At 37.6% G+C, this 24260-nt stretch overlaps 2 protein-coding genes across 2 annotated transcripts in view; both read left to right on the plus strand.

Moving 5' to 3' along the window:
• Window positions 1-83: 83 nt before the first annotated feature.
• On the plus strand, window positions 84-23424 carry LOC140171060 (uncharacterized). Its single transcript, XM_072194236.1, has 10 exons — window positions 84-207; window positions 12335-12420; window positions 13942-14061; window positions 16162-16295; window positions 17727-17785; window positions 18377-18613; window positions 19906-20073; window positions 21173-21682; window positions 22408-22493; window positions 23313-23424. Exons 1-10 carry the CDS (start codon window positions 139-141, stop codon window positions 23422-23424), a joined length of 1581 nt encoding a protein of 526 aa, XP_072050337.1. The 5' UTR covers window positions 84-138.
• Window positions 23424-24260, plus strand: part of LOC140171062 (serine/threonine-protein kinase 31-like) — a 79243-nt gene continuing 78406 nt past the window's right edge. The window contains exon 1 of the mRNA XM_072194237.1: window positions 23424-23482. The gene's annotated coding sequence lies outside the window, so the exon portion shown is untranslated. The remainder of the gene's footprint in view (window positions 23483-24260) is intronic.

Below are 24260 nucleotides of genomic sequence, written 5' to 3' on the forward strand. Positions count from 1 at the left end.
GCTCCTCCATGCAGACTTGCAGAGAGAGAGCAACTCTCAGGAGAGGGAAACGACTGGAATGCGAGACTAGGAAGTCGCGAAAAGTTGTCAAAACTTTAACTTTTTGTCAACACGTGAAAGTTCCTGGCAAGATTCATCATGAACCCTGGTCGTGGTAAACCTACCTTTGATGTTTACGTTGGGAATTTGCCTTCAACTGCTGATGAAGTAGGTGCAAAATCAAGTTTTGTAAATTTGGTAGAATGCGGTAGTATAAGTTTGTAAAATATCGTGCCGAAATTTGCTCGCGACTCGCAGCGCTTTTGCTCGGATGACGAATTCGGCATACATACATTTTTTTGTACAGACAGTTCTACTTCTTCTCATTTTGCAATTTATGGATATGATATGCAGTATACACTGTTGCAGCACGGCTCCCCAGCCTCAGGTTTAAAACATGTAGCAAGTTGGGCAATTCTTGGTTTTTTAGCTAAATAAATTCATGATTCCATGAAATTATTTTTGGCATTTAGCCAATTTTTACTTTTAGGGAGTCCGGCACCAGGGCTGTCAACTCTCACGCATTGGCCGTGAGTCTCACGCATTGGGTCACTTTCTCACGGTCTCACGCCAAGGTAGTAAATCTCACGCATAAAAAGCTGGAAAATTAGTAAAATCTCACGATCGTCATGAATAATTTGTTGCTCCTACCCCGCTTTTCACATTGTCGAGCGCCGTGGCTCAAGTAATCATGGTACAAAATTGAACATTGGAGTCGGCAAATCCCGGTACGCCTCTGTCTCACGCCAAGCAATACCAAAAAGTTGACAGCCCTGTCCGGCACTTTTTGCCTTTTTTAAGGGGGTACTACACCCCTGTGGTAAATTTGTGACTATTTTTGCATTTTTCTCAAAAAACACACTGGTAACAAAAGTTATGCATATTATTGGGGCAAGGAATCCAATTACTACATTGAAATTTCAGTGACTCAAGACAAGCGGTTCAGTATATATGATTGGAAATGAGGTACATCTTAGCGGTACCTTATTTCTTATCATAAATAACGAACCGCTTGTCTTGGGTCACTGAAAATCCAATGTAGTAATTGAATTCCTTGCCCCTATAATATACATAAATTTTGTTACCAGTGTGTTATCAGTTTTTGAGAAAAATGCAGAAATAGACACAAATTTATCGAGGGGTGTAGTACCCCCTTAAGCGAACCTTATCAAGTTTGGTATCACTGGAAAGAGAATTTAAGAGAAAACCAACAGTCTTTAAATCAGCTCAGTAGCTTGAAGTATAGTGAAGTTATGCTCAATTAAAGTTGTGTTTGTGTGCGTACAGGTTTTGTGTCTGTCGCCGCGACCAACTGGAATGTGTGCAACGAAGTCCCTATTATGTCGATTACTGTTTCAAAATTTATTTGAAATCTAATAAAATTTGGAAAGGGAGTTAAAAAAGACAACTAGTATTGTAATATCATATTGACAACAATTATTGAATAAAAAAGTAACAACATGATTACATAGTATGAAGTGCAGTTGTGTGTGTTTTATTTTTTTCTCAAGTCACCCCAAACTTCGGTCCTATCGGGAAAAAAGCATAAACATTTTTATAACAAGTTTAGAACAGAGATTCTTATTATACTGGAGTTGATTAAAAGTAGTAACATAAATAATATCAATTCATTGAAGTGGTTTTTTCTCATATTTCTCTGAAGCCCTCATGCAAAATGTTCTTGTCTTTAGAAGCTCATCTGACACTGCACTACTCAACTTCAGAATTGAAAAAAAAAATACAAAGGAAGTGAAAAAAAAATTTAAAAATATTACACAGATTCTTTAAGTATCATAGAAATGATTAAAAGTAGTAACAAAAATAATATCACTTGTATTAAGTGTGCTTTCTTCATTTTTATCCTTGCCCTAAAGACCCGATAATGCGCTACATCTACCACCATAACCACCCGGCGTCAACCTGACAAGGCACATGACATGGCATGCACCGCTAACACACCGCTACACTCCCTGTACTTCACATGTTACCACAGTACCTCCCTGTACAAAATCATGGTTCGCATTTTACCGCAACCTCCGATTGCTCTGCAACTTGGCCAACTTCTTCTTGAAAGTCTATAATTTAATCTAATACCAGTTTCATATGTAGGTTTCATGGACTCTTTAATCTTATATAAACCGAATTATATTAGGCTTTTGACAAGAAAAATCGGGAAAAATTACCTTGATTTTGGTGCCTCAGAAATTGCTTTTGACTACCGTTCATGCTTTATCAACGGGCATTTGTTTACTATTGCCAGATGGGGAATTCTTTTGTCTATCCCATAATAATCTCAGATTTTGGACTAGGTCAGGGGTTAATGAGATGTGATCCAAAAACTCCGTCACATCCGGAAGCTCATGTGACAAGATGGCGACGAATGCATCTACTGCTAATCTGTTGCTCTGAAGGTAGGCTACACCGTATTTATCGCATTGATCTAGTATTATACAGACTTTTTTGGAAAAAACATCATACAGTTAGAAAGATTAATCTTTAATCTCTTCGAATCATAATTTATTTTTCCATTTGAACATAAAAATCATGTTTAAAACATACGACAATTCTTGCGTGTTTTACATGCTTCCAGATACAAATTCGGAAATCGGGAAACTACTGGACTCCCTAATTTTATAACAACATCCCCCATGGGTCAATGGTATAATTTGGATTCAGATCAGAGTTCTGGTTAGGGTATAGACCACTTGGCATGTGACGTCATTGCCCGGCAAATTGCGCGCAAATTATGGCAATTTCCATTGTTCTTTGCCCTGCAGTGTGCGTACGCATCATAGTTTGTAAGCATGTAAGAGCACGTGCATTTTAAATTGCCCGCCACATTTCATATCTAGTACAACACTACTACAACTTTTATAGGGACCACACACCAAAAATTTGGCAGTGTCTGAACTCAATAAGAGTTCTTCTATGCAAGAGAATGTTAAATTCTGAGCATTTTGATGCTTGAATCACCTCTGTACCTCAAACCGTTCAGCAGATATGACTCGTTGAACTTCGGCATGGGGGCACTTTTTTCAGTCAAAATGTCTATGGCAATTTTGGGAAATTATTGGCATAAAACAGGTTCTATATTGGTTATTTTCTGGACTAGCATAGTCATAAACAAAAAGGTAAACAAATTCAAATGCCTGTAAGTAGGCAATATCCATTAAAGTTTGTGCTGTCTCCTGCGCAACAGATCATAGAAAGTGCATACATTTAAGTCGTAACTTTGGTTTGTTGCAACCCTCGAATTAAGGATCTGAAGGGGCACAGCAACTTTTTAGGGCAAGTTGATAATTGCCTTGGATTTTCACTGAAAAGGCAAGGCAGCACGGCAATTTGTAATATTTCAAAAGGGCATCATGGCAACTGTTGAAAATTTGAGAAGGGCACCAAGGCAATTTCTCAAAAGCGAATAGATGCATTGCTGTCAGCTGAATTCGAAAGTAAAATTCGACTCTCAACTTTACACTAAAACTAACCTGATTGCTCAAAAACCTGCTTAAATAATACAAAGCAGTCAAAAATCAACAGTTTAATTTACTTAAATTTTGCGATCCCTAGTTCTGAGCTGCAAAACTGACCCGAAACAGCGGTGAACTGTAACTTTGGTAATAATATTGATCAAATTCGCCGGGATAAAAACTATTTTGTGCAAAACATATCTAGAGATGGGCTCACATGTACAAGTTAAGACGATACCGGAAGGGTATCGCCATCGGTTTGCAATGGGAAGTCAATGTTTGCTAATCGAGAGATCAATTGATTTGCCCAGCACTTGGATTTTGTTCGAGACACAAGGAAGCTGAGTTACTAACAGCGTTTCTGATTGGTCGATAGTAAGCTGAAGGTATTTCTCTGACCAATCGGGAAAATGAAGTCAGAAAATAGCAACCAGATAATGTATAAAAGCGGATGTGATTGGCTGAATATGTAAGCTTACGTAGGGGTAATGAATATTAATTAATAACCAACTATTGATTGATAGCTGGGTTACGATGCTGAAAATAGCGATCGTGTTCAAGATTATCGATTTTAATTTTACAAAATTTTTCGAGGTTTTAACCAGTACTTGTTAATGATTTTATAATCATGAAGGGGCAGCAGGGTTCATAGTGTCAAGACCACAGTGAAATCAATGACTTTTAATGACTTTCAAATACACTTTTCAATGACTTTTTATTAAATCTCATACCTCGGATGTGTTGAACAGTATTGTTTGTACATCTTAATATAAGTACCAGTTATGTTTGTACCTCTTAATATATAAGTACCAGTTAGTTTTACCCTATACAAATATACATTGATACTACAGCCTGCAGGTTCAGCTGCTGAATTCGGAAGGGTTACTCAACTAATCTACTGTTCTAATTTATCTAACGGGAAAGTATAAAGTAATACATAATAATCACATACCTGCCAACCCCAGAAACCCCAAAAGTGGAACACATATTGCGAGGAGCACTTGTGCGACCGAGCATATAACAGCAGGGGTTCAGGGGCAAAGCCCAGTGGGGGTCGAGTGGATGAAGCCCCGAAGCCAGAGGTTTTTACACCATTTTTGACCTGTTTTAGACTTTTTGAAAAAATGCTTCCTTCATCCTAAAAAAGGGTTTTAAATTTTCAGTTTCCTATACTATTGTACATGAGAGACATTCTTCAAAGTTTTTTTTTGCCTGTATAACATGGCCTACATGACCGAAATTGATATATATAATGCATAATATAAAAACGATGATTCATTAAATTTTGCCCCCACCCCTCCTTCAGGTATGTGGGAGGGGCCCACATGGGGAGGGGGTACTAATGTGTATTTCAAAGCTCCTGGCTTGTTTTACACTTTTAATAAAAAGTGCTTCCTTCTTCCAGAAAACATGCTTTAAAGTTTTCAGTTTCCTATACTTTTGTACATGAGAGACATTCTTCAAAGTTTTTTTTTGCCTAATAACATGGCCTACATGACTGAAATTGGTATATATAATGCGCAATATAAAAACAATGATTCATCAAACTTTGACCCCCCCCCACACCTTCGGGTATGTGGGATGGGGCCCACATGGGGGGTACTAATGTGCATGAAGAATATATTGTATGATAAAAGTAATTTGTAAAATTCAGTATGTTAAACATACAGAGTGATGTCACTACAAATTGGGACTAAAATAGTAGGCCTATCCCAAGGGAAATACATACACACTTACCCACACCCACCCAACCTCCCCACCCCCACCCCAAGTCCACCCCGACTGACGGCCACACAAAGCCAAAGGATACAGCTAAAAGGTTCATATCAAACCTTTGACCCAAGTTTGCTTCAATTTAATTTAGACTTAAACATGACTTGATATTAGAGTATACATATAGGCCTACACGACATCAGTCCAGCATCATCTCAAACGTCATCGTTCATTAATACACATTACATACTTCTTACTAAGGTAATATTCATTGAGGAAAAAGAGATGAGTTTTTGAACATAAAACCTGATAACATGCAGGTCCGATAATCCACCAAAATGCATCAATTTTGGGAGTCTTTTGGGCATGAAAAGGTGACCACATGCATGTTAAATGAGTACCATTATCTAGCCTAGTCATCCAGTCAGGGTTCTAAGGAATTTTCATTTTAAAATTGGAAATATATGTGTCCAGAAAGAATCATCATTAATATTTCTTTTTCTCGGGAAAAGCGAAGCGTTCCGCTTTTTACCGACTTTGAGGTTTAAAAAGTGTAAACAGTTCCGCCAAAAGCGGAACGGCTGGCAGGTATGTAATCATAAATTAAATAAAATAATTATTAAAATACATCGTATTTTTATTTTTTCCTTCATACAAATATATTTCAAAGACTTTTAATGACTTTTTTTACTTTTCTACAAAATTTAATGACTTTTAATGACTTTAATGACCTTGCTTCAAATTCACTGACTTTTAAGGAATTTAATGACCGCTACGAACCCTGGGCAGGGCTGGCCGGCTAGGGCACCCACGGCAACTTCATTAAAGGGCACGGCAAGTGACTGCCGTCGGTAAAGGACATATTTTGAGGGCATTACGGCAATGGGGGTGGGCACCCATGGCAATATGCCGTCGGTGCCGTGGGTTAATTCGAGGGCTGGTTTGTTGAATTGTTGTTTGAATTGTGCGTTGTTGTCATGTAAACAAAGAGTAAACAACTTAATTAGCATCTTACCTTAATTAGCATTTATTGGAACTGTTTATTTCTAAATGGATTGAAATTATGTTTTGTATGCAAAATAGAACCTCATTCGTGGTTTTGAATTTTTAACTCGTTGTATAACCCATTGAAACACAAAAGAAAACTATTTACAAGTAAACAAACTATGTAAACAAATTTAAACGGCTATTACATAATTAAATGTGAATCCAATTTATTTTTGCTGAACCATGAAATGGTCTCAGCCTAGCCCTATATTAGTGTAGGGCCTATGTTACTAGCTTACTTACTTACTAACTGACTAACCATTTGGTCTGAAATGGACATCTCTAAATGCCACGAAGGTATGACCCCATGAGTGGTGTCATATGAAAGAGGAAAACATAAAGAATATAATAAAAATATTTCCAAACATCAGCGGTCATCCAGGGGTCACAGGGGTCAAAAAAGGTCATTCTAACCGAAAATGCTCCGATTGAGCTTAAATTTAAATGCAAGGATCATTATGACACAGGGGTGTCTATTCTTCCAGAAAGTTGAAATTATTCCCTCACCCTACCGCACTGTGTCACATCCGTCCCCAGATTCTTCCCCAACTGAGATCCAAAAAAATGGACCAAAAGGGAAAATTTTAGGCTTGTTGCTATCTACTTGTACTTTTCCTTATTTTGTTGTTCCCTCCCTTCCTTGTCTGAATATAGATGTGTTGTCAGACCCAGAAACTTCTTTATACAACTGTTAGGCTAAGTTGTGAGCTGTTTTATTCTGTCTTCCTTAAAAACATCAAATTCTTTCCTAGATGGTACAGTCTGGACACTGAACCATTGCATCTAACTTAGGACTAATGGTTCAAAGGGAACTTAGGGAAGACAGGCTGGCAAACACCTCTAGGCTCTTTATTATTTTCAGAGCTAACTGTGATTTATTATTTATAGGGTGTGACAGTTCAGCTTCTTTTTTTTTTTTTGATTTTCAGCTTTATTTGTACCAGTATACTTGCTCTGTACAAAAGTATAGGATCTTCCCAAATTGAAGCTTTTTGCTAGGTGTTTTTAGCTTTTTGCTAACTGTTTTCAGCATTTTCAGCTCTTTTATACATGTGGTGACTCACATGCCCCTGATTTATAAAACCTTAGAATTAAAATTCTTCTGTAGCAGAGTTTGGAGATTGCCACTGAACTATTGCATCTAGGCCTAGGGAAGGATAATCAAGGATTTGGATCTGAAGCTGAGGTTTAAAAGGGAAGATAAACATCTTCCCTTAGAATCCCAAATGCTTCCCTAGATAGGCAGTTGTCCAAACTAAAAAGAAAATGGATTTTGTATGAAATATGCAAAGCAGAGCTCCCTTAATCTTTGTGTGCATTATTACCTATATAGTATGACCACTAGTCACTATTACCCGGGCAGGGAAGAATTACTGACCCAACTTTTCCCTGTTTTATGCTTAAGTCCATGGTTTCGCTCAAAATAATTATTTTTGGGATGGGAATGGGTAAAAGACAAGGGATCACTACATGCATGCTAATGCTATGTACCCATTATAATTCTTCCCTAAATTATACTTGATGAATTCACCTACCCTGTAGAGCAGTCACTGCCAGCCTGTGACCATATATTTTATTCCAAAAATAGCCATAAAACATTTAATAATACATGTTCCAGTTATACATTTCCCCCCAAATTTGTTAATTTTATTTTTAATCTTCCTTGAATCTTGTTGACTTTCTTCTGTTTTTCCCCTCTATTTTTTTTTCTTTTTCAAAATGCAAAATTCTTCCCCAAAGGGGTAAAATTATTCCCTCCCCTTTGGGGGCGATTAACGGAAGAATAAACGCCCCTGTATAATGACATTCTAAACATGTTTAAAACATTAAAAAATTTATTTAAAGGTCATTAAGGGGTCGTAAAGGGCTCAAAGGTCAAGTTTGTCAAAATGCTCCAATTGAGCTGAAATTGAAATGCAATGATCCTTATGACATTCTAAACATTTAACAAAAATTTTAAAATTCAATTTTAAGGTCATTAAGGGGTCATAAAGGGGTCAAAGGTCAAGTTTTTCAAAATGCTCCAATTGAGCTGAAATTTATATGCAATGATCCTTATGACATTCTTAACATTTTAAAAGCATTTTAAGATTAATTTAAGGTCATTAAGGGATCATAAAGGGGTCAAAGGTCAAGTTTTCTGAAATGCTCCGATTGAGCTGAAATTTAAACGCAATGATCCTTATGACATTCTAAACATGTTGAAAATATTTTTAAATTCATTTAAGGTCATTGGGGCAATAAAGGGGTCCAAGTTCAAGTTTTCAAAATGCTTCAATTGAGCTGAAATTTAAATGCAACAATCCTTATGACATTCTTAGCATGTTTTAAATATTCTAAAATTCATTTAAAGGTCATTAAGGGGGTCATACAGAGGTCAAAAGTCAAGTTGTCAAAATGCCAGCTTTCCACGATCAAGGTATATATTAAAACGTCAATTAATGAAACAATCTTATTAAAATTAATACTATCCAGTATTGCTGCTTGATCAGATCGTCACAGTCATCTGCCTAACTTACCTCGATCCCTTGCAAAGGGCACAGTTGCTCTAGTTTATTTTATATTCTTTACTTTTCCTCTTTCATTAACACCACTCAGGCGGTCATACCTTCGTAGCATTTCGAGATTATGTCCATTACAGACTCCGGGTGACAGTGGTATAGGTAGGCACCGGAGTTTTGCGCGGTTCGCGCAAAAGCGCACATTTTCGCGCATTTGGGTGTCCAAAGCGCATTTTGGGTTCCATCGAGAATGTTCACGATTTTGACCCATCGATAAGCTTAAAGTTAAAACTTACGATTTTATGCCCCAAATCGGCAGCATTTACAAGAAAATTCACGCAATATTGGTTCTAACTTCACTTATGTACATCAAAATACAAATAACGATCATTAAACCAAGCATAATGTGGGGAAATTTACCCTTGCTTTCGACATTTCGATCAACGATTTGTGATGGTCGCCATCTTTATTTTTTCCAGAAACTGGAAATGAACCCGGAAATGAGCCGGAAGTCGGTCATAATTGATTGACATGTCATCGTTTTACCGATGTTTTTTCGTGTTTTGCATTGATAACAGGGGATCACGCATTTTAGCGCATTTTGACCTATTTTTTGGCGCATTTTGAAAAGTGGCCAGCGCATTTTGCTGTTTGAAATCGCGCAAAACTCCGGTGCCTAGGTATAGGCCTACCACAATATACTGCCGAAGCCATATGGTTCAGCTATGGTGCGGTTATCGCTCTAGTTTTCTCGTCAACATGAAAGTGCTATATCCAGCAAATATATTAGTGCCAGAAAATTGCTAAAATTTGCTTTAGTATTGAGTATGTTGACTTGCAAAGTTTAGATAAACAAAAGTAAACAAGAAGTAAACAACATAAAGTTTGCTATAACACTATGGCACTTTACAATATCCGTTTTAGCTATTTTTAGCTAACCGATTTTCAAAATTCAAAAACATTTTCTGAGTAATTTGACCATGCTCTTTCCAAAAATTTTGTATTCGTTCACATTCATGAATAGCAAAACCCCTAAATTGGAAAAATAATTAATTTCCAATTTAATTGACCTAATTAGGGAATTGCGGATGCATTTTAACACAATTTTTTGACATTTGGTGGTGACCAGTAACCATTTAAAATTGGTAATTTGCCTTAAATCAGCTCAGAATTTCAGTAAAATGCTAAAAATGTCAGTTTTTCTGATGCATTATTTTACACCATTTTTTGTATTGGGAAATTGACTATGCTCAGTAGACTTCTGCAGTCCCTACTACAAGAAAGGCTGAAAGCTATTTGAACAGTGCAGCGGCTCGTTCAAGCATATCAATAGACGAGTCCCTCGTCTTTGTTGATAAACAGTGATGTCAAGTGGTCTATAATAGGCTGGAGCCTGTGGCATCACTGGCCTGTGAATGCATGTGACTGTGAAGGTAATAGTGCCATACTGTTACGCTGCCTTTCGTATTTGCCGAGGAGGACAATTTCGACCTCCTCGTTTGTTTACAAACAGAGAGGTAGACAAAAGGCCTGTCAAAAGCTGTTCCGCTTGTCCAAATACTCAAGTATCAAAAGGGTGGTCCACAATAGAGTGATTCACGCAACATGAATAGGGGATTAAAAAACTGTGAAGTAGGACCATGTGCTTCTTTTGTCCAATTGGGCATCAAGATTTCGAATGGAAACAGTTCAGACCCAGAACACGATCATGTCAGAAATTAATACTTTGTTCTGGGTCTGATTATTCGGACTATGTGCAGCTGTCATACATCAAATGTATGGAAATATGTATCAAATGTATGGAGCCGGTCAGTTGTAAATTTCGAACATTTGAGGACTTGTTCTCAAGTTGTAGCAGGTGCCATAGGGTGTCTTCAGTGTAAATTGTTTTCATTATAAGGAAGTGTTCATAAATACTTTGGTGGGGGGTTGAAAAAGTTGGAACCTCGGACGTCAAAAATTTTGGATTCCCCCTAAAAAAAGGTGGATTTTTTTTTATCTTCCCTTTTTATGGTCTAAAATTTTTTTGATCCCCCCTTTCATGTCCTAAGAAAGAAACCAAAAATATGATCATTAACAGTGGCATAGATTTCTTTTTGACAATGGGGTTAGAGAAAATTTCTTGAAGTTCAGTGAATCCATTATCCAGCACCTTTTGCCGACAAAATAAGTTTTATGATGGTACAAAAAATTTGCCATATTGAAGCTTAATTGGTGAAGTATAGTACAAAACTGGAATTAATTTGCGCGAAGAGCAAAAAATTGGCACTTTTTTATTTTAAAATAAATGATCCCCCCTAATTAAGGACTGAACTTTTTTGATCTCCCCTTTTTAGGACCCAAAATTTTTTGATCCCCCATATTTTCCAACTCCCCCACCAAAGTATTTATGAACATTCCCTAAATGTCAAAAAATATTAATTGACAATAATTAACAATCTGTTTGACCTCTCCATATAGTCATACATTGCTCACCTGTGTTTTAATATCATATTTTGTGGTGAAAAATGATTACAAATGGTCCTGCGCCATGAGTTGGGACCCCTATCCGTAACACATGGAAATTTTGAAAATTACAATGGCTTTCATCTTGCAGCTAAGTAACATCTTACTTGATGAGGCTTGTTTTCCTGAGCATTTTGACACCTTTTTAATAAAAATAAGCCAAGAAATGAGCTGGCGCTGGCCAAAATACCATTTTCAGAAAGGGGGGGTCTAAAAAATATATATTTGTAATAAAATGATGTTAATTTTTTATTTTAAAGCTTTTTATTTAATTTTGGTGTCTAATTATATGTATTTGGGGTCTGTTAATCCAGAAATTGTGTTTTCATGACACATGGACCTTCCTGTTTCTTTAAAATTAACATTTAAAAGTGGAAAATATCTCCCTAGCCACTGGCTCCCTAGCCACCACCGCAATCACCAATTCATTAATTAATTAACCCTAATTAAAACTGAAACAATATGAACCAATTTTATTTATTGCTATGGAAAGAGTATAGACCACTTGGCATGTGACGTCGTTGCCCTGCAGTGTGCGTACGCATCGTAGTTTGCTAAGGGCACGTGCATTTTAAATTGCCCGCCACATTTCATATAGTACAAGACAGCTATTTAACAGTGTAGCGGCTCGTTCAAGCATATCGATAAACGAGTCCCTCGCCTTTGTTGATAAACAGTGATGTCAAGTGGTCTATAGATTACTCTTTAAAATGACACTAAATTTATTATTGTATGACAAGTATTATGGAAAATATGACATCATAAACATGGAAAAGGTGGAAAAGTGTTACCCCACCGCCAAATTAGGTATCCCAACTCATGACGCAAGACCAAATGTGTAATTTGCGGTCATTTTTGGAGCAACGATTTCTTCGTATCGACTGCTACAATGTATGTGTGTATGTGAATGCACATTAAACACTAGTGCGAAAATGTTCACTTTTACTTCTTAACAAAGTCAGCCTAGTAAGTGAATGGTACTTGGACAACTTGGTAAACTTATTCTCTACCAGGAATGTATCAAGTACTAATCTAAATATTGTTTGTTTGTTTTTTCTACAGGATGGGATGAAACGTCTATTTGCATCATATGGAGGCATTCACAGTGTTCTATTGAAAGATGGCAAGCAGACTGGCACCAAATTCGGGTAATTGAATCAGAATGGATCCATGGGCTGCATTTCAAATCCACACCCACTGTGTGGAAGATTTCACTTCCATCTCAATTGCATCGTGTTCGTTTGCATCCGCCTCGTGTTCGTTCTAATCTTGCTGCTAACTCGATCAAAGTGCATGGAGTTAACATTTGGAACTCCATTCCCATTTCCATCCAAAATGCCACATCCACAAGCTCCTTCAAACATCATTTTAAGAGCAATTTGCTTTCTAAACCGGTTTACCAGTAATTATTCTTTGACTCCTGTTCACATCTTATTTTTTTTTGTAAGGTCTTGTCTTGTCCTGTTTGTATTTGTATTTTCGTTTGTACTGTTTGCCGGCAACCCGCACCCACGAGCTTGCTCCCAGCGTGTTGCCCCACAACTTTATTTTAGGTTTTTATTGATGCCCTCATAATCTTGTCTCAGGCCCACTCTTGACCTGTCTCTTGCCTTTTAATAGGTTGTTTGTTCTTACGTGATCGCATTTGACTGTCATCAGTGGGCCTGTGATCGGATTCACTACTTTGCTTTGTATGTAATTGGTTTGAAAATTTATGGCATTTGTCATTTATACTATGTATTTTTGAAGTTGTGAAATAAATGTTTCTTGAATTGAATTGAATTGAATTTGCACCATATGTTCAATCCAGTTGGAAGGTTTTAGTTTAAAATTGTTTTCAAATTTATGATATTATCTTATGAGAAAATTCTGTATGGAATTACAGAATCTTTCATACCATATCCACTTTTTATGTATTATAATTGTTTGTATCGGAAATTATTGAAACGAATAAAATCAATCAATCAATCAATCAATCAATCAATCAATCTGTAGAATTTGGTAGGAATTCATAAGTCTTCCAGGTTGGGGGGGTTCAGGGGTTCAAGTGGCTTAGCATGTTACATACATATGTGATGCAACAAACATTATTTTTTTTTATGACAAAAATGGTCAACTTTCTTTGTTTCATTGTGTTCAGTAAACTGTATGGAACAGGAGATAATGTAGCTAGTGTTTTCAGATTGTCAGTGTGCATGTTTGCACCACCAACCAAAAGTTGAAGTCATAATAAGGAACAATTTTAGCTTGAAATATGTTGTGCACAAGCATGTTCAAATTGGTAAAATGTTAAGAGGCATTTTTTTGGAACTGTTCAATGTTTAGTAGAGAAATAGGAACATTAACAAGTAGCTTTTGATATATGTTATAAAAGCACAGTTCAGTATCTAGAAATAAGCAGACTGCAACTTTTAATCAAACAATGTCATAGAAATGAAATGATAAAGGCTTTACAAATTTTCTAATGTTTTTTTTTATATTTAACTTGAAAAGTGCATGCTTCCATAATAATGCAACACAAAGCTGAATTGCAAATTTTACAAATGAGGATCTATATCATTCATAAAAATCTCTGCTCAACATTTCCTTTTACAGTTTTTGAGCATTGGTGAGCTCGTCATTATATAATGTATTCATATAGACTGTCTGTGTCCTATTCTCTGTGTCAGTTTTGTTAGGTTTGTGGAGGAAGAGAGTGCACAGAAAGCCGTTTCAGATGCATCCGGCAAGTACGTTAACGGCAAGGTGCTGTTAGTAAAAAAGGCGGAGAGGAACCCAAACAACCCAAAGTAGGTGCACATTCTCCTATAATTAAAAAAAATGGCACATATTTCTATAGCACAATTATATAAGATCATTGCTCATTACAGGAAGTCGCTGACCACTTGGGCCCAAAACTCACCTTATATACCATTTATATTAACATCATTCAGGGACGTTACTGAAAGACGTGCCATTGCTTCTACACTCTTACAGGTGTGTCTGAAAGCCTAAATACCTCCACAGGTATGCATGCAGGTGTGTGACCCTCTCACTTTACCCCCACCCCATCAAGATGTTGATTGTAGTATCAGCTTTATGCTCATATTGTGTTCATACCCTGTGAAATTTTAGGCCTGAAATATGTTTTGGTGATATGAACAAAAACTGGTACATTTGGTGTTTACCATCTTGGAAGTTACATTTTTGCCTCTAGAATCCCAATCTCAGGATCAATTTGACTCAAAACATGGAATAATAATGTTTGCCTGATTTGTGTCAATGTGATGTAAAACATTTATGTGTAACAATTGGACCTCCACCTTTAACTCGCCCCTGCTTCTAATTGGATTCTCAAAGGAATGAATTAATTAAAACCACCATCATCATGATCAGGGTTTTCTTTAAGCATTTTGCTGAAGGGGTATTTTCAAATTTTGTTGACCCTTTCAATTGTGAATTTTTCCTCTGAAGGAGTCAAAAACATTGCCCAAGGGGTATTTTTATAATATTATTTTTGAAGACATTTTTAACAATATGTGTGTTTTTGGAGCCATAGGCGTAGATCCGGATTGGGATGGTGGGAGGGGGGATCTCCCCAATATTTTGCCAGGGGATGGTCCATACAATCATCCCCCAATGTTGACGCCTGTATGTGGGTTTCTGACCAAATTAACCTTATATTTGGCCATTTTAGCCCCAAAAGTGCACATTTTTGCGCGCTTCTCGCGAATTTATTCTACTTTTGCACCATATTTCAACAGTTAAGGGGGTACTACACCCCTGCCCAATTTCGTGCCTATTTTTGCATTTTTTTCAAAAATTATAGAGCATTGGTGACAAGTAAGATATGTATATTATAGGGGCAAGGACTACAACTACTGCACTGGAAATTTTATTTCAGCACAGACAACAGTTGTGGAGTTACAGTCAAAAATGAGGGAAAACCAATATTTGATCAATAAATCAATAACTACTTGCCTTGAGTTGCTGAATTTTCAGTGCAGTAGTTGTAGTCCTTGCCCCTATAATATACATATCTTTCTTGTCACCAATGCGCTATATTTTTTGAGAAAAATGCAAAAATAGACACAAAATTGGCCAGGGGTGTAGTACCCCCTTAAGCTTCAAAATGGCAAAATGTGTTGTACCATAAACTTATTCTTTCTCCAAAAGGTGCTGGATTCACTATACTTCAAGACACACACCCTCCCCCCCCCCCCCCGAGTCAAAAAGAAATCTACGCCACTGTTTGGAGAATAATATTTAAAGATTCCCCCTGAGAAGTAAGAAACTTTTGCCAAATGAAGACCTAATTGAAGCAATTTGGTGGATCATTTTGGCAATATTCATGTGTAAAATTTTAGTTTAAAAAAGCCGAACATTTGTGAAATGAGCAGTCCATGGAGTCTTTCGTGGACGACAAGTTTTCCCTATTATGGTAGGCCTATAAATTGTGTTAAACATAAATTGGCAAATGTCGAAACTCGAAAGCAGAAGTGAAAGTGGCCATATGTTTATCAACTACGCAGGGTGATGTTCCACCCCCCCTTAGAACTTGGAAAATTTTGCAAAATGAAGACCTAATTGAAGCGATTTGGTGGACCATTGAAAAGCTGAAAATTGTGAAATGCCGGTCCATAAAGCCTTTCGTTGTCCTACATATCGGGAGTAGGCCTATAGGTCCTAAATGCCAAAAGCCGAGAATAAATACACAATGTCAGGTGTTTCTCTATTCAATTCTTGCAATATCTGAACGCGTACGTTTTCAAGATTTTGTACGCATTGGACTTTGGAACTAGGGATTTGAAGGAGTCAGTAAAGTGCCTGAACGCGTAAATACGCGTGTTTTGTGCGTTAAAGAAAACCCTGATCATGATGATCAAGTTGTATTGATATGTATCCCACAGGTACACCGGTGGTGGCGGCGGCGGCGGCGGTAGTGGTGGCGGTGGAAGTGGATTTGGCGGAACAGGAGGCAGCGGAGGTGGATTTGGCGGAGGAGGGGATGCTGGCAAAGATGGTACATCCGCCAGGACAAGAGGTAGGCAGCGGGCTATTCCACTTGAAATCCATACATCCGCTATGGAAGACATGACCTTAATCTCCCAAACTGGGGGTGTAGATTTCAAATGGAGCCACCACATTCCGGTAACCCATTTGAAATTCACATTCCCTGTGTGGAAAGTTAAGGTCATGTCTTTGGGGTGTAATGTGTATGGATTTCAAGTGGAATAGCCCAATGGACTAGTCCATATGAAAACTCAGACCTGCCTTGAAAAGTTTGGAGATCCAACCAACTTTGGCAGTTTGAGCCTTACCAGGTTCAACAGTTTTCATCAAAATGGTATAAAAGGTGTGGATCGTTTTGGATGATTTCCGAATTAGGGGCCAAATTGTGTAAAATCCAGCTGGATGTGAATATTTTCACAATTTTCTGCTCTATGTTATATCCTCGGCACGTCACGCTTGGCGGATTCCATTCACTGTCAGAGGAGGTTGTGTGGGTGTAAATGCAATGGAGCAAATTAAACGTGTAATCAATACAGCATTGCTTTGCTAAGAATTGATTAGGGCACCTGTCTCATCAAATCACTCTTATACCTCTTTGAAAATGAAGAGAGGTGTCATCAAAGTTGGAATATTCAGATAATACCATGAAACATCCAGCTGAATTTTGAAAAAAGTTCCCAATGGATCGATTATTACACAATGTAAGCACAGCTAGAATTGAGACAAGGGTGTGGAGTGGCCTTAGGTAGGAATCTTTCCTTTGCATTTGGGACCCCTGATGTCATCATGCCAATGCAGACATCATTATTGCGCACTCAATGGCGGTAAATGTACAGTAACAATGTTCGCTAATCATGTGCACATAATTGGTGGTGTATCTAGAGGTCCCAAAAAAAGGCTTATTAGATTTACTGAAAAGGTCAATAGTGGATCATAGTGGAGCAATGTAGACATGTATGTTGATGTGTAGCGCAGTGTATTCTATTTAGAGCGTTGCATTGTGTTGGTTTATTTTATGAGTTAGGTGCTTGTTATGTTACATAATGATTCTGGAAGGGTGTTTCACTGTCAAAAATGTTGTTGTGCCAAATGAAGTGCGTTTCCTAAAACATGATCTAATTTGATGCAAAATTGTTATATGTTTGCCTTGAGAAGGCAATTCTCTGGGGCCGGCCAAATCTCATGTTCACTGCACCAAAATTGAGACATAATGCCTGTTTGGGCAATACTGCTTGTAGAAATATCACAGAAAATTCTTTCAGAATGGAGAATGAGGAATTGCAATGTTTCTGGTTTTACGTTGCAAACTAAAAATAAAAATTATGAAATTTTGTAGATTGAGGATAAAATTCCACAAATCATGAGAAGCCAGATATTATCAGAATATCAAACTTGTAAAACATTGTACAACCCATCCATGTTTTTTTGAGACCAATATTGGTGACATTATTTCACTTTGCAGGTGTGCGTCAAGATAGCCCAGCAACAGCAGCACCACAGAACCTGACAGTTGTTGCAGAGGTAAGTTGACTTCAACAAGGTGGGGATGTACTCTGGTAGAAACTGTCATTTAAGTAACACAGATGTCTACTATATAATGGTGCATGGGAGGGACACTAACAAGACATGCAAAGTGTGGTGCAAGCATTATATCATCATTGTTCGAAATAAGCTAGTAACGCTGGTAGCATTTTCACAATCGCTACCAGCAACCAGTCTTGGCTAGTTACATAGAAGTTGCCTTCAAGTTAACATCTTGACAATAACTTTTCTGATAAGTGACGGAAGTCACAAAAAAAACCCCGCTACACTGGTATGATATGCCTTTTAGGCCAGTTCCAGTATAATGTATTACACTAGGAGCCACAACATGCCACACAACATCTTTAACCCCAATACAGTTGCACATTCATTGAATGACCTTTGGAAATTTAGGTACACAAACTCGTACTCTGTAATTTCAGGTCAAGATTTGCTCTATGATTGTTTAATTGAGGTTATTGAACTATGGCATTGGGATGAGGTCATTATGGTCCATAGTGTTATTTCCAGCTTGAAGTTGCTGCTGACAAGAACTAACCATTGTATTGCTGATATCTTCTACTATTGCAGGAGTCGGTTATGCTTACTCATGCTAGTAATGCCTGCAGTGTCTATGTACAATTGAGTAGCCAGGCATCCATCGAACAGAGCAGCAGAATCATGGTGGAAATGCAGGAGTTCTGCCAAAGTGCCCCCAAGATATCCTCCAAGCCAGAGCCTAAGGTTCTGTACGGATCAGTGTTCAGTGAGGATGGGTTGTGGTACAGGTGCAAGGTGTTAGCCTATGGACAGAACAACACTAAAGAGGTAAAAATACTCCATAATTGCCGCTAAATTTCTCTTTTATGGTTTGACCCCAAATGTGCATAGTCTCAAGTAGACTGAAAGATGAAGGAGTTCTAACTTATCAGGGGCTGGAAAATGTTGTTATTTTCTGATAAGATAAATCAACTTTCCCACAATTTTGCCACAATATTTGTACGTATTTAGTTTCTTGGAAAAGCAAAATGACCATCCATTTGAAATCCATACACCCCATTATGGAAGACATAATCTCCCTAAAGGTTGGTGTATATTTCAAATGGGTTTACCTGAATGGGTGTCTCCATTTGAAATGTACAGCAGTGCTGTACGGTGCAACCATTTTAGGAGCATTGGCGACTAGATTTTTGCTGATGGCGACTAAATATTCAATCCCTGGCGCCAATGGCGACCAACTGCTGAAGCTTTTAATCGCCAAAAACAAAACATGTTATTATGTAATGTAGCATTCAAGAGTACGAATGTATGCTATGAATATGCATTTATCATCATGTCTAAATGGGGACTTCCTGGAAAACATATGCGTATGAAGTATGTAGCGTTCAATGGGAATATGTAGATCAGAGTACAGCAGCTGTTCAGTTTACGTTGGTACCTCAGATTTTTTACATGGGAGCAAAATTTGGGCGCCTAAATTTATAAACTTAGGAGCCATTGGCTCCTCAATCAGTTTTTGTGACAAGTCTTTCATGGGGGTGCCTGGATTCCAACTGTAACGAGTGACCAAAAATCAAACCGAATTAAGTCATTTGGCCTAATTATTATTAGCTCAAGTCAAGTCAAGTGACTCGAGTCACTATTAAAATTCAATGGAGTTCATTCACTTAATATCACTTGAGTCGGATGCCTGAGTTTACCTTGAGTCACAAGTCATGACTCGTTACAACTCTGGTATGGTAAGTCTAGGCTATCCATCTGGTTTAAGGGGGTACTACACCCCTCAATAAATTTGTGTCTATTTTTTAATTTTCTCAAAAACTAATAACACATTGGTAACAAAAGTTATTTTCAGTGACCCAAGACAAGCGGTTCGTTATTTCTGATAAGAAATAAGGTACCGCTAGGACGTACCTCATTTCCTATCATATATACTGAACCGCTTGTCTTGAGTCACAGAAATTTCAGTGTAGTAATTGGATTCCTTGCCCCAATAATATCCATAACTTTTATTACCATGTGTTATTATTTTGTGAGAAAAATTCAAAAATAGTCACAAATTTACCACAGGGGTGTAGTACCCCCTTAAAACACAATGTTAATTTTACTTCCTTGTCAAGGCTCATGTACGGTACATTGATTATGGTAATGAAGAGGTGACAGACGCCACTCAGATGGTGCAGTTAACAGGTGAATTAGCTACCGTCCAACCACAAGCATGCAAACTACATCTACATGGATTGAAACCAACTTGTACAGCTATTTCTAATGCTGAAGAACACAAACGAGTAAGTCAAATGAATACATAGCTATCTAACAGGTGTCACAAGTATCTGGTGGCCAACGTAGATGCTCAAAAATAGCAGCACTGCTACACTCAGAATAAACTCTGATCCGATCTACTTCACTGAGAATCCTGTAGCATCAGACAGGGTCTAATTCTGCATAAAACCGGGCAAAGTTATTTCTATAGATCTGCTGCGCATTCAAATTGCATTGTATTGCATCGTAATTTCATTTGTGTCTATGCTAATTATGTTTACACAACATGAACTCACGTGTTTTCAAGCAAATTCGCCGATAATAGGTGATCAAAAGCGATCGGAATGTTACAAAAGTACAGATCGCATTCAGCTTACTTCATATGAGATGATCTTTGGAAAAATACGGCATAATTTGTCTTGGTGTTTTGCGGAATGCCATGCAGTAAAATATTAATACGTTGCGGCAATTCATGATTGACAACTAACAATCGGCGTGTCCTTCAGTATCCTCCACTGTCAATTTCTTATCCACTCACTAATCCTCACAAAAGCTTTGTGTTGATTACGTAATGTGTGGAGGCAAATTGCAATAAGTACAATGAAATAATGAGTAGGGCAGGCTCCGAGGCGGGTTTCTTCTTCATCTTACGTAACAGTATTGTTCTCCAAAAAACCCCGGAAGCTTGTCGTTTGGAGCTCTAGCTGAAATACAGCAAGATAATGTAAGATAGTAAATGTAAACCTGTATTTTAGCTAGAGTATCTCGAGCTATGTAGCATAGGTTGTGAACCACACACTTCAGCGACACATTGTAAACTGGTAATTAGTTTCATTCAAAAGCTTCCTTCACCAAATGGAATTTGGGGAGCTGCACAGATAATTGGTGGATGTTACAGTATAAGCGTGGATAGGTTCGCACTGGGTTTGGCTGTAACCGGCCTAGTTGATGCGATCAGATTGTGATGATTCAACAGTGGCAGTGAAATTACAGCGTTTTGAATCTGCTGGAAAATTGCGCTGTATAAATCCAGAATTCTATTTATTTATTTGATTGCCCAATATGTATACATGTATTTTGGTTGCTTTTAGATTCTAAATACTATCTTTATCTTTTCCAATTTAGGCGGTGAATTTCTTGATGGGTGTAGCAGACAACAAATTCATTAATGTACGCTTATACAAACCACTTGTCCATGGGGACCAGAGTGTCCCATGTGAGCTGCACTGTGAAGGACAGGATCTAAACCGTTTGATGCGGGATCATGGGTTTGCCGCACCCATCACTCCTGTTGCCAGTCCAAGTCGAGGTCCCGACCAGAGTCCCAAGCAAAGCTCCTCACAGAATGGATTCAGTAGTAATCAACAGCAAGCTCCACGTCAACAGAGACAGATCCAGCAACAGAACAGACAGGAAGATGCAGCTGCAGGGAAACAGGGTACCACCAGTAACAACAGACAACAAGGTGCAAACAGGGCACCTACCAGTAGAAATGAACAAGGTGGAAACAGGGCACCGACCAGCAGAAATGAACAAGGCGCAAATAGCGCACCACCCAGCAATAAACAATTGGAGAATGCTACCCGTGAAATTAAGAAAAAGGATAGGCAGCTAAGTGCCCTAAAAACAGAAAATGTAAGTAGTTGGTACTCATGATTAAGGAATTGACAATGAATCAGTCAAAAAACATAAAGGTGCCTCAAGTCCGTCATAATAGTTTTTTAAAGCAATATAGTGGTTTGTCATGTATGTTGAACTGCCAACTGAGCACAAAACCATTCAATTATAGGTTATACTGGTCAATTTAAAAGGGCATTTCGTGATCCACAACCTCATCCCCCCACTTTTCTCCAAAAAAGTTGAGATTTTTATACCACTGGATACCTCTGGCTACATAATGTTTACGTACCAAATATTTCTTGCAGATTCATTTCGTTTAGCAAAAATATCGCCAAATTTGAATTTCGTTCTGGTATACCAGAACGAAATTACTACAGTGGCCTAGGGAGCAGTGTAATACGCATAATCATTAATAACTCGCAAATGCAAAATCGGAATCAACTGAAATTTTGGGAATAAGCTTTTTTCGTGGATATCTACTGAAATATGTCATAAAAAGAGGATGCTAGGTTCAGGAAATCCTCCTTTAAGTTTTTATCAATCTGAGAAAGGGACTGTCGTTCTTCTCTGAAAGCCAGTGTAGGATAACTCTTTGAATATACTTATATGAAAATAATACTCTTAATGACTAGCTTTGTTTGGGGCTTTGTTATTCTTTTGAATGTTTTTTAGCTTGGCACATTTTGATATAGACTAAGGAGAAGAGTGAATCAAGTATGAAATGTTTTGTTTGTTTCTAGGAAGGGTTGCAGAGTCTCTTATCATCAGCCGTACAAGTCAAGTTTACCAAGGTACAGAAAAGCTTTGAGAAGGTGCGCACATTGAGGTGAGTGTGGAGTGTACTTGAAGCATTGTACTACCGTATTGGTCCGAGTATAGTCCCACCCGTTTTTTATGTGAACATTTTTCACAATTGGGGGTGGGATTATACTCGAATTTCAAAAAAAACAAAAAAACAACAAAAAAACAAGTTTATTTTTTTCCGGTTTTGGAGTGTCCCTGGACCTAGACCTAGATGCTAGGATCATTCATGGTTAAAAAAAAAAAAAAAATCATTAATAGAGTATGACATGAATAAAAATTATAAATTTTCATATTAAAAATACAAAATATCTTGAATTTTTTTTTTTTTTTACAATTTCTGAAATTTTTCGAAAACTGGGGGGGCGGGTTATACTCGAACGTGGGACTATACTCGGACGAATACGGTAATAGAAAGAGTCCTTGGAAGGTTTCTGGGAAGATCAGACTCAATTGTCAGTTTTTATTTCACTAACGAATGATGCCCCCCCCCCCCCACACACACACAAATTTTTCTTCATGTAGCTGTTCTTGTAGGTTCTTGACAAAGGCATCATCAAATTAGTATTTTCTGACACAGAAATTCTGACACAGTGCCTATGTGGCACTGTAATACAAACAATGCAATTATGCAGAACTCGCAACTTTGGAAATAATAATTTTTTTTGAACCATACCCTAAAATAAGGATGCTAGAATCATGAAATACACCTTAAAGTTTTTATTCCCTTCTCTGCATCATGCCTACCGAAAAGGGTGTTACATGTTCTGCTGACTTTAACATCATTTTGAATATGGTTGTACACAAATGATTTTGAATCAAATATTTCTTTTTTCCCTGACAGGAAGGAGATGCCGCTGGATGTGACAGTTGATGGCGTGATTGAGACAGCAATAAAACTCCTACAGAATACCGAGACTAGTATTAGCAAGAAAGTATTGGATGCGAGGAGGTGATGGCGCTAACGATAGACTAGAGGAATGCCAGGAGAATCTACGCAAGTGTACTGATAAGGTAGGAATGAGTCTCTACCAGGAATCGGTTCTATGCATGTCATACCTGCCAACTACTCCGATTTTCGCGGAGTTACTCCGATTTCCTGAGTTTTAAACCCCCAAAATCGGAGTACTCCGATTTTCTGAAAAAAAATTAAAAAAAAAAAAGAAAAAAGAAAGATTTTTTTTTTTTTAATAATTTTTTTAAATTTCTTTTCCAAAGTTTTCGGCGACTTTGGAGAACCACTTGACCTATTCTGAAGTGCTAGGATCATTCACAGTTAATTTGAAAACAATTGGAAAAAATTACAAAAAAATTACAGTTTGTTATCCTTAATCAGGATTATTACTAGACTGAATTCATTGCCGGATATATTTTTATGTTATTTGTCCAAAATATAGTCTCGTTTTCCACCTGCTGGTGTGTAAGTCCACATATTCAGCGTTACAAATAGTGGCGGTCCCCCGGCCATTGTCATATAACTTTTTGGCTGGGCTGATAACTTTCCTAACTAGCAGAACTAGTTGCAGACCCAAATGGCCAGTAACTTTTTAAAGCTCTAACTATTAATTATTCAAACACATGATTCATGCATGTATCATCAATCTGTTTTTCATTCCGGTCCAAAAAAATTCCCGATCTTGCAATAAACTTGATATTTTAACAGCCGCATCGACCAGCCCAAATTCAATACCGCAATCAGCGAAAGATGTTCCTACATCACTACCAAACACAAAGGGAAATGCTCTATAGACTTGGGTTTCAATTTTCAGATCAAAACAAATGATTGCTCTTC

This window comes from Amphiura filiformis, chromosome 15, assembly GCF_039555335.1.
Source record: "Amphiura filiformis chromosome 15, Afil_fr2py, whole genome shotgun sequence".
Classification (NCBI taxonomy): domain Eukaryota; kingdom Metazoa; phylum Echinodermata; class Ophiuroidea; order Amphilepidida; family Amphiuridae; genus Amphiura; species Amphiura filiformis.

Excerpts from the sequence above, each read along its gene's own strand:
- LOC140171060 (XM_072194236.1), top strand. The coding sequence starts at position 139 with ATGAACCCTGGTCGTGGTAAACCTACCTTTGATGTTTACGTTGGGAAT. Across the intron at positions 12,421-13,941 it reads CAGACTGGCACCAAATTCGG|TTTTGTTAGGTTTGTGGAGG; the intron begins GTAATTGAATCA and ends TCTCTGTGTCAG. Across the intron at positions 17,786-18,376 it reads ACCTGACAGTTGTTGCAGAG|GAGTCGGTTATGCTTACTCA; the intron begins GTAAGTTGACTT and ends CTACTATTGCAG.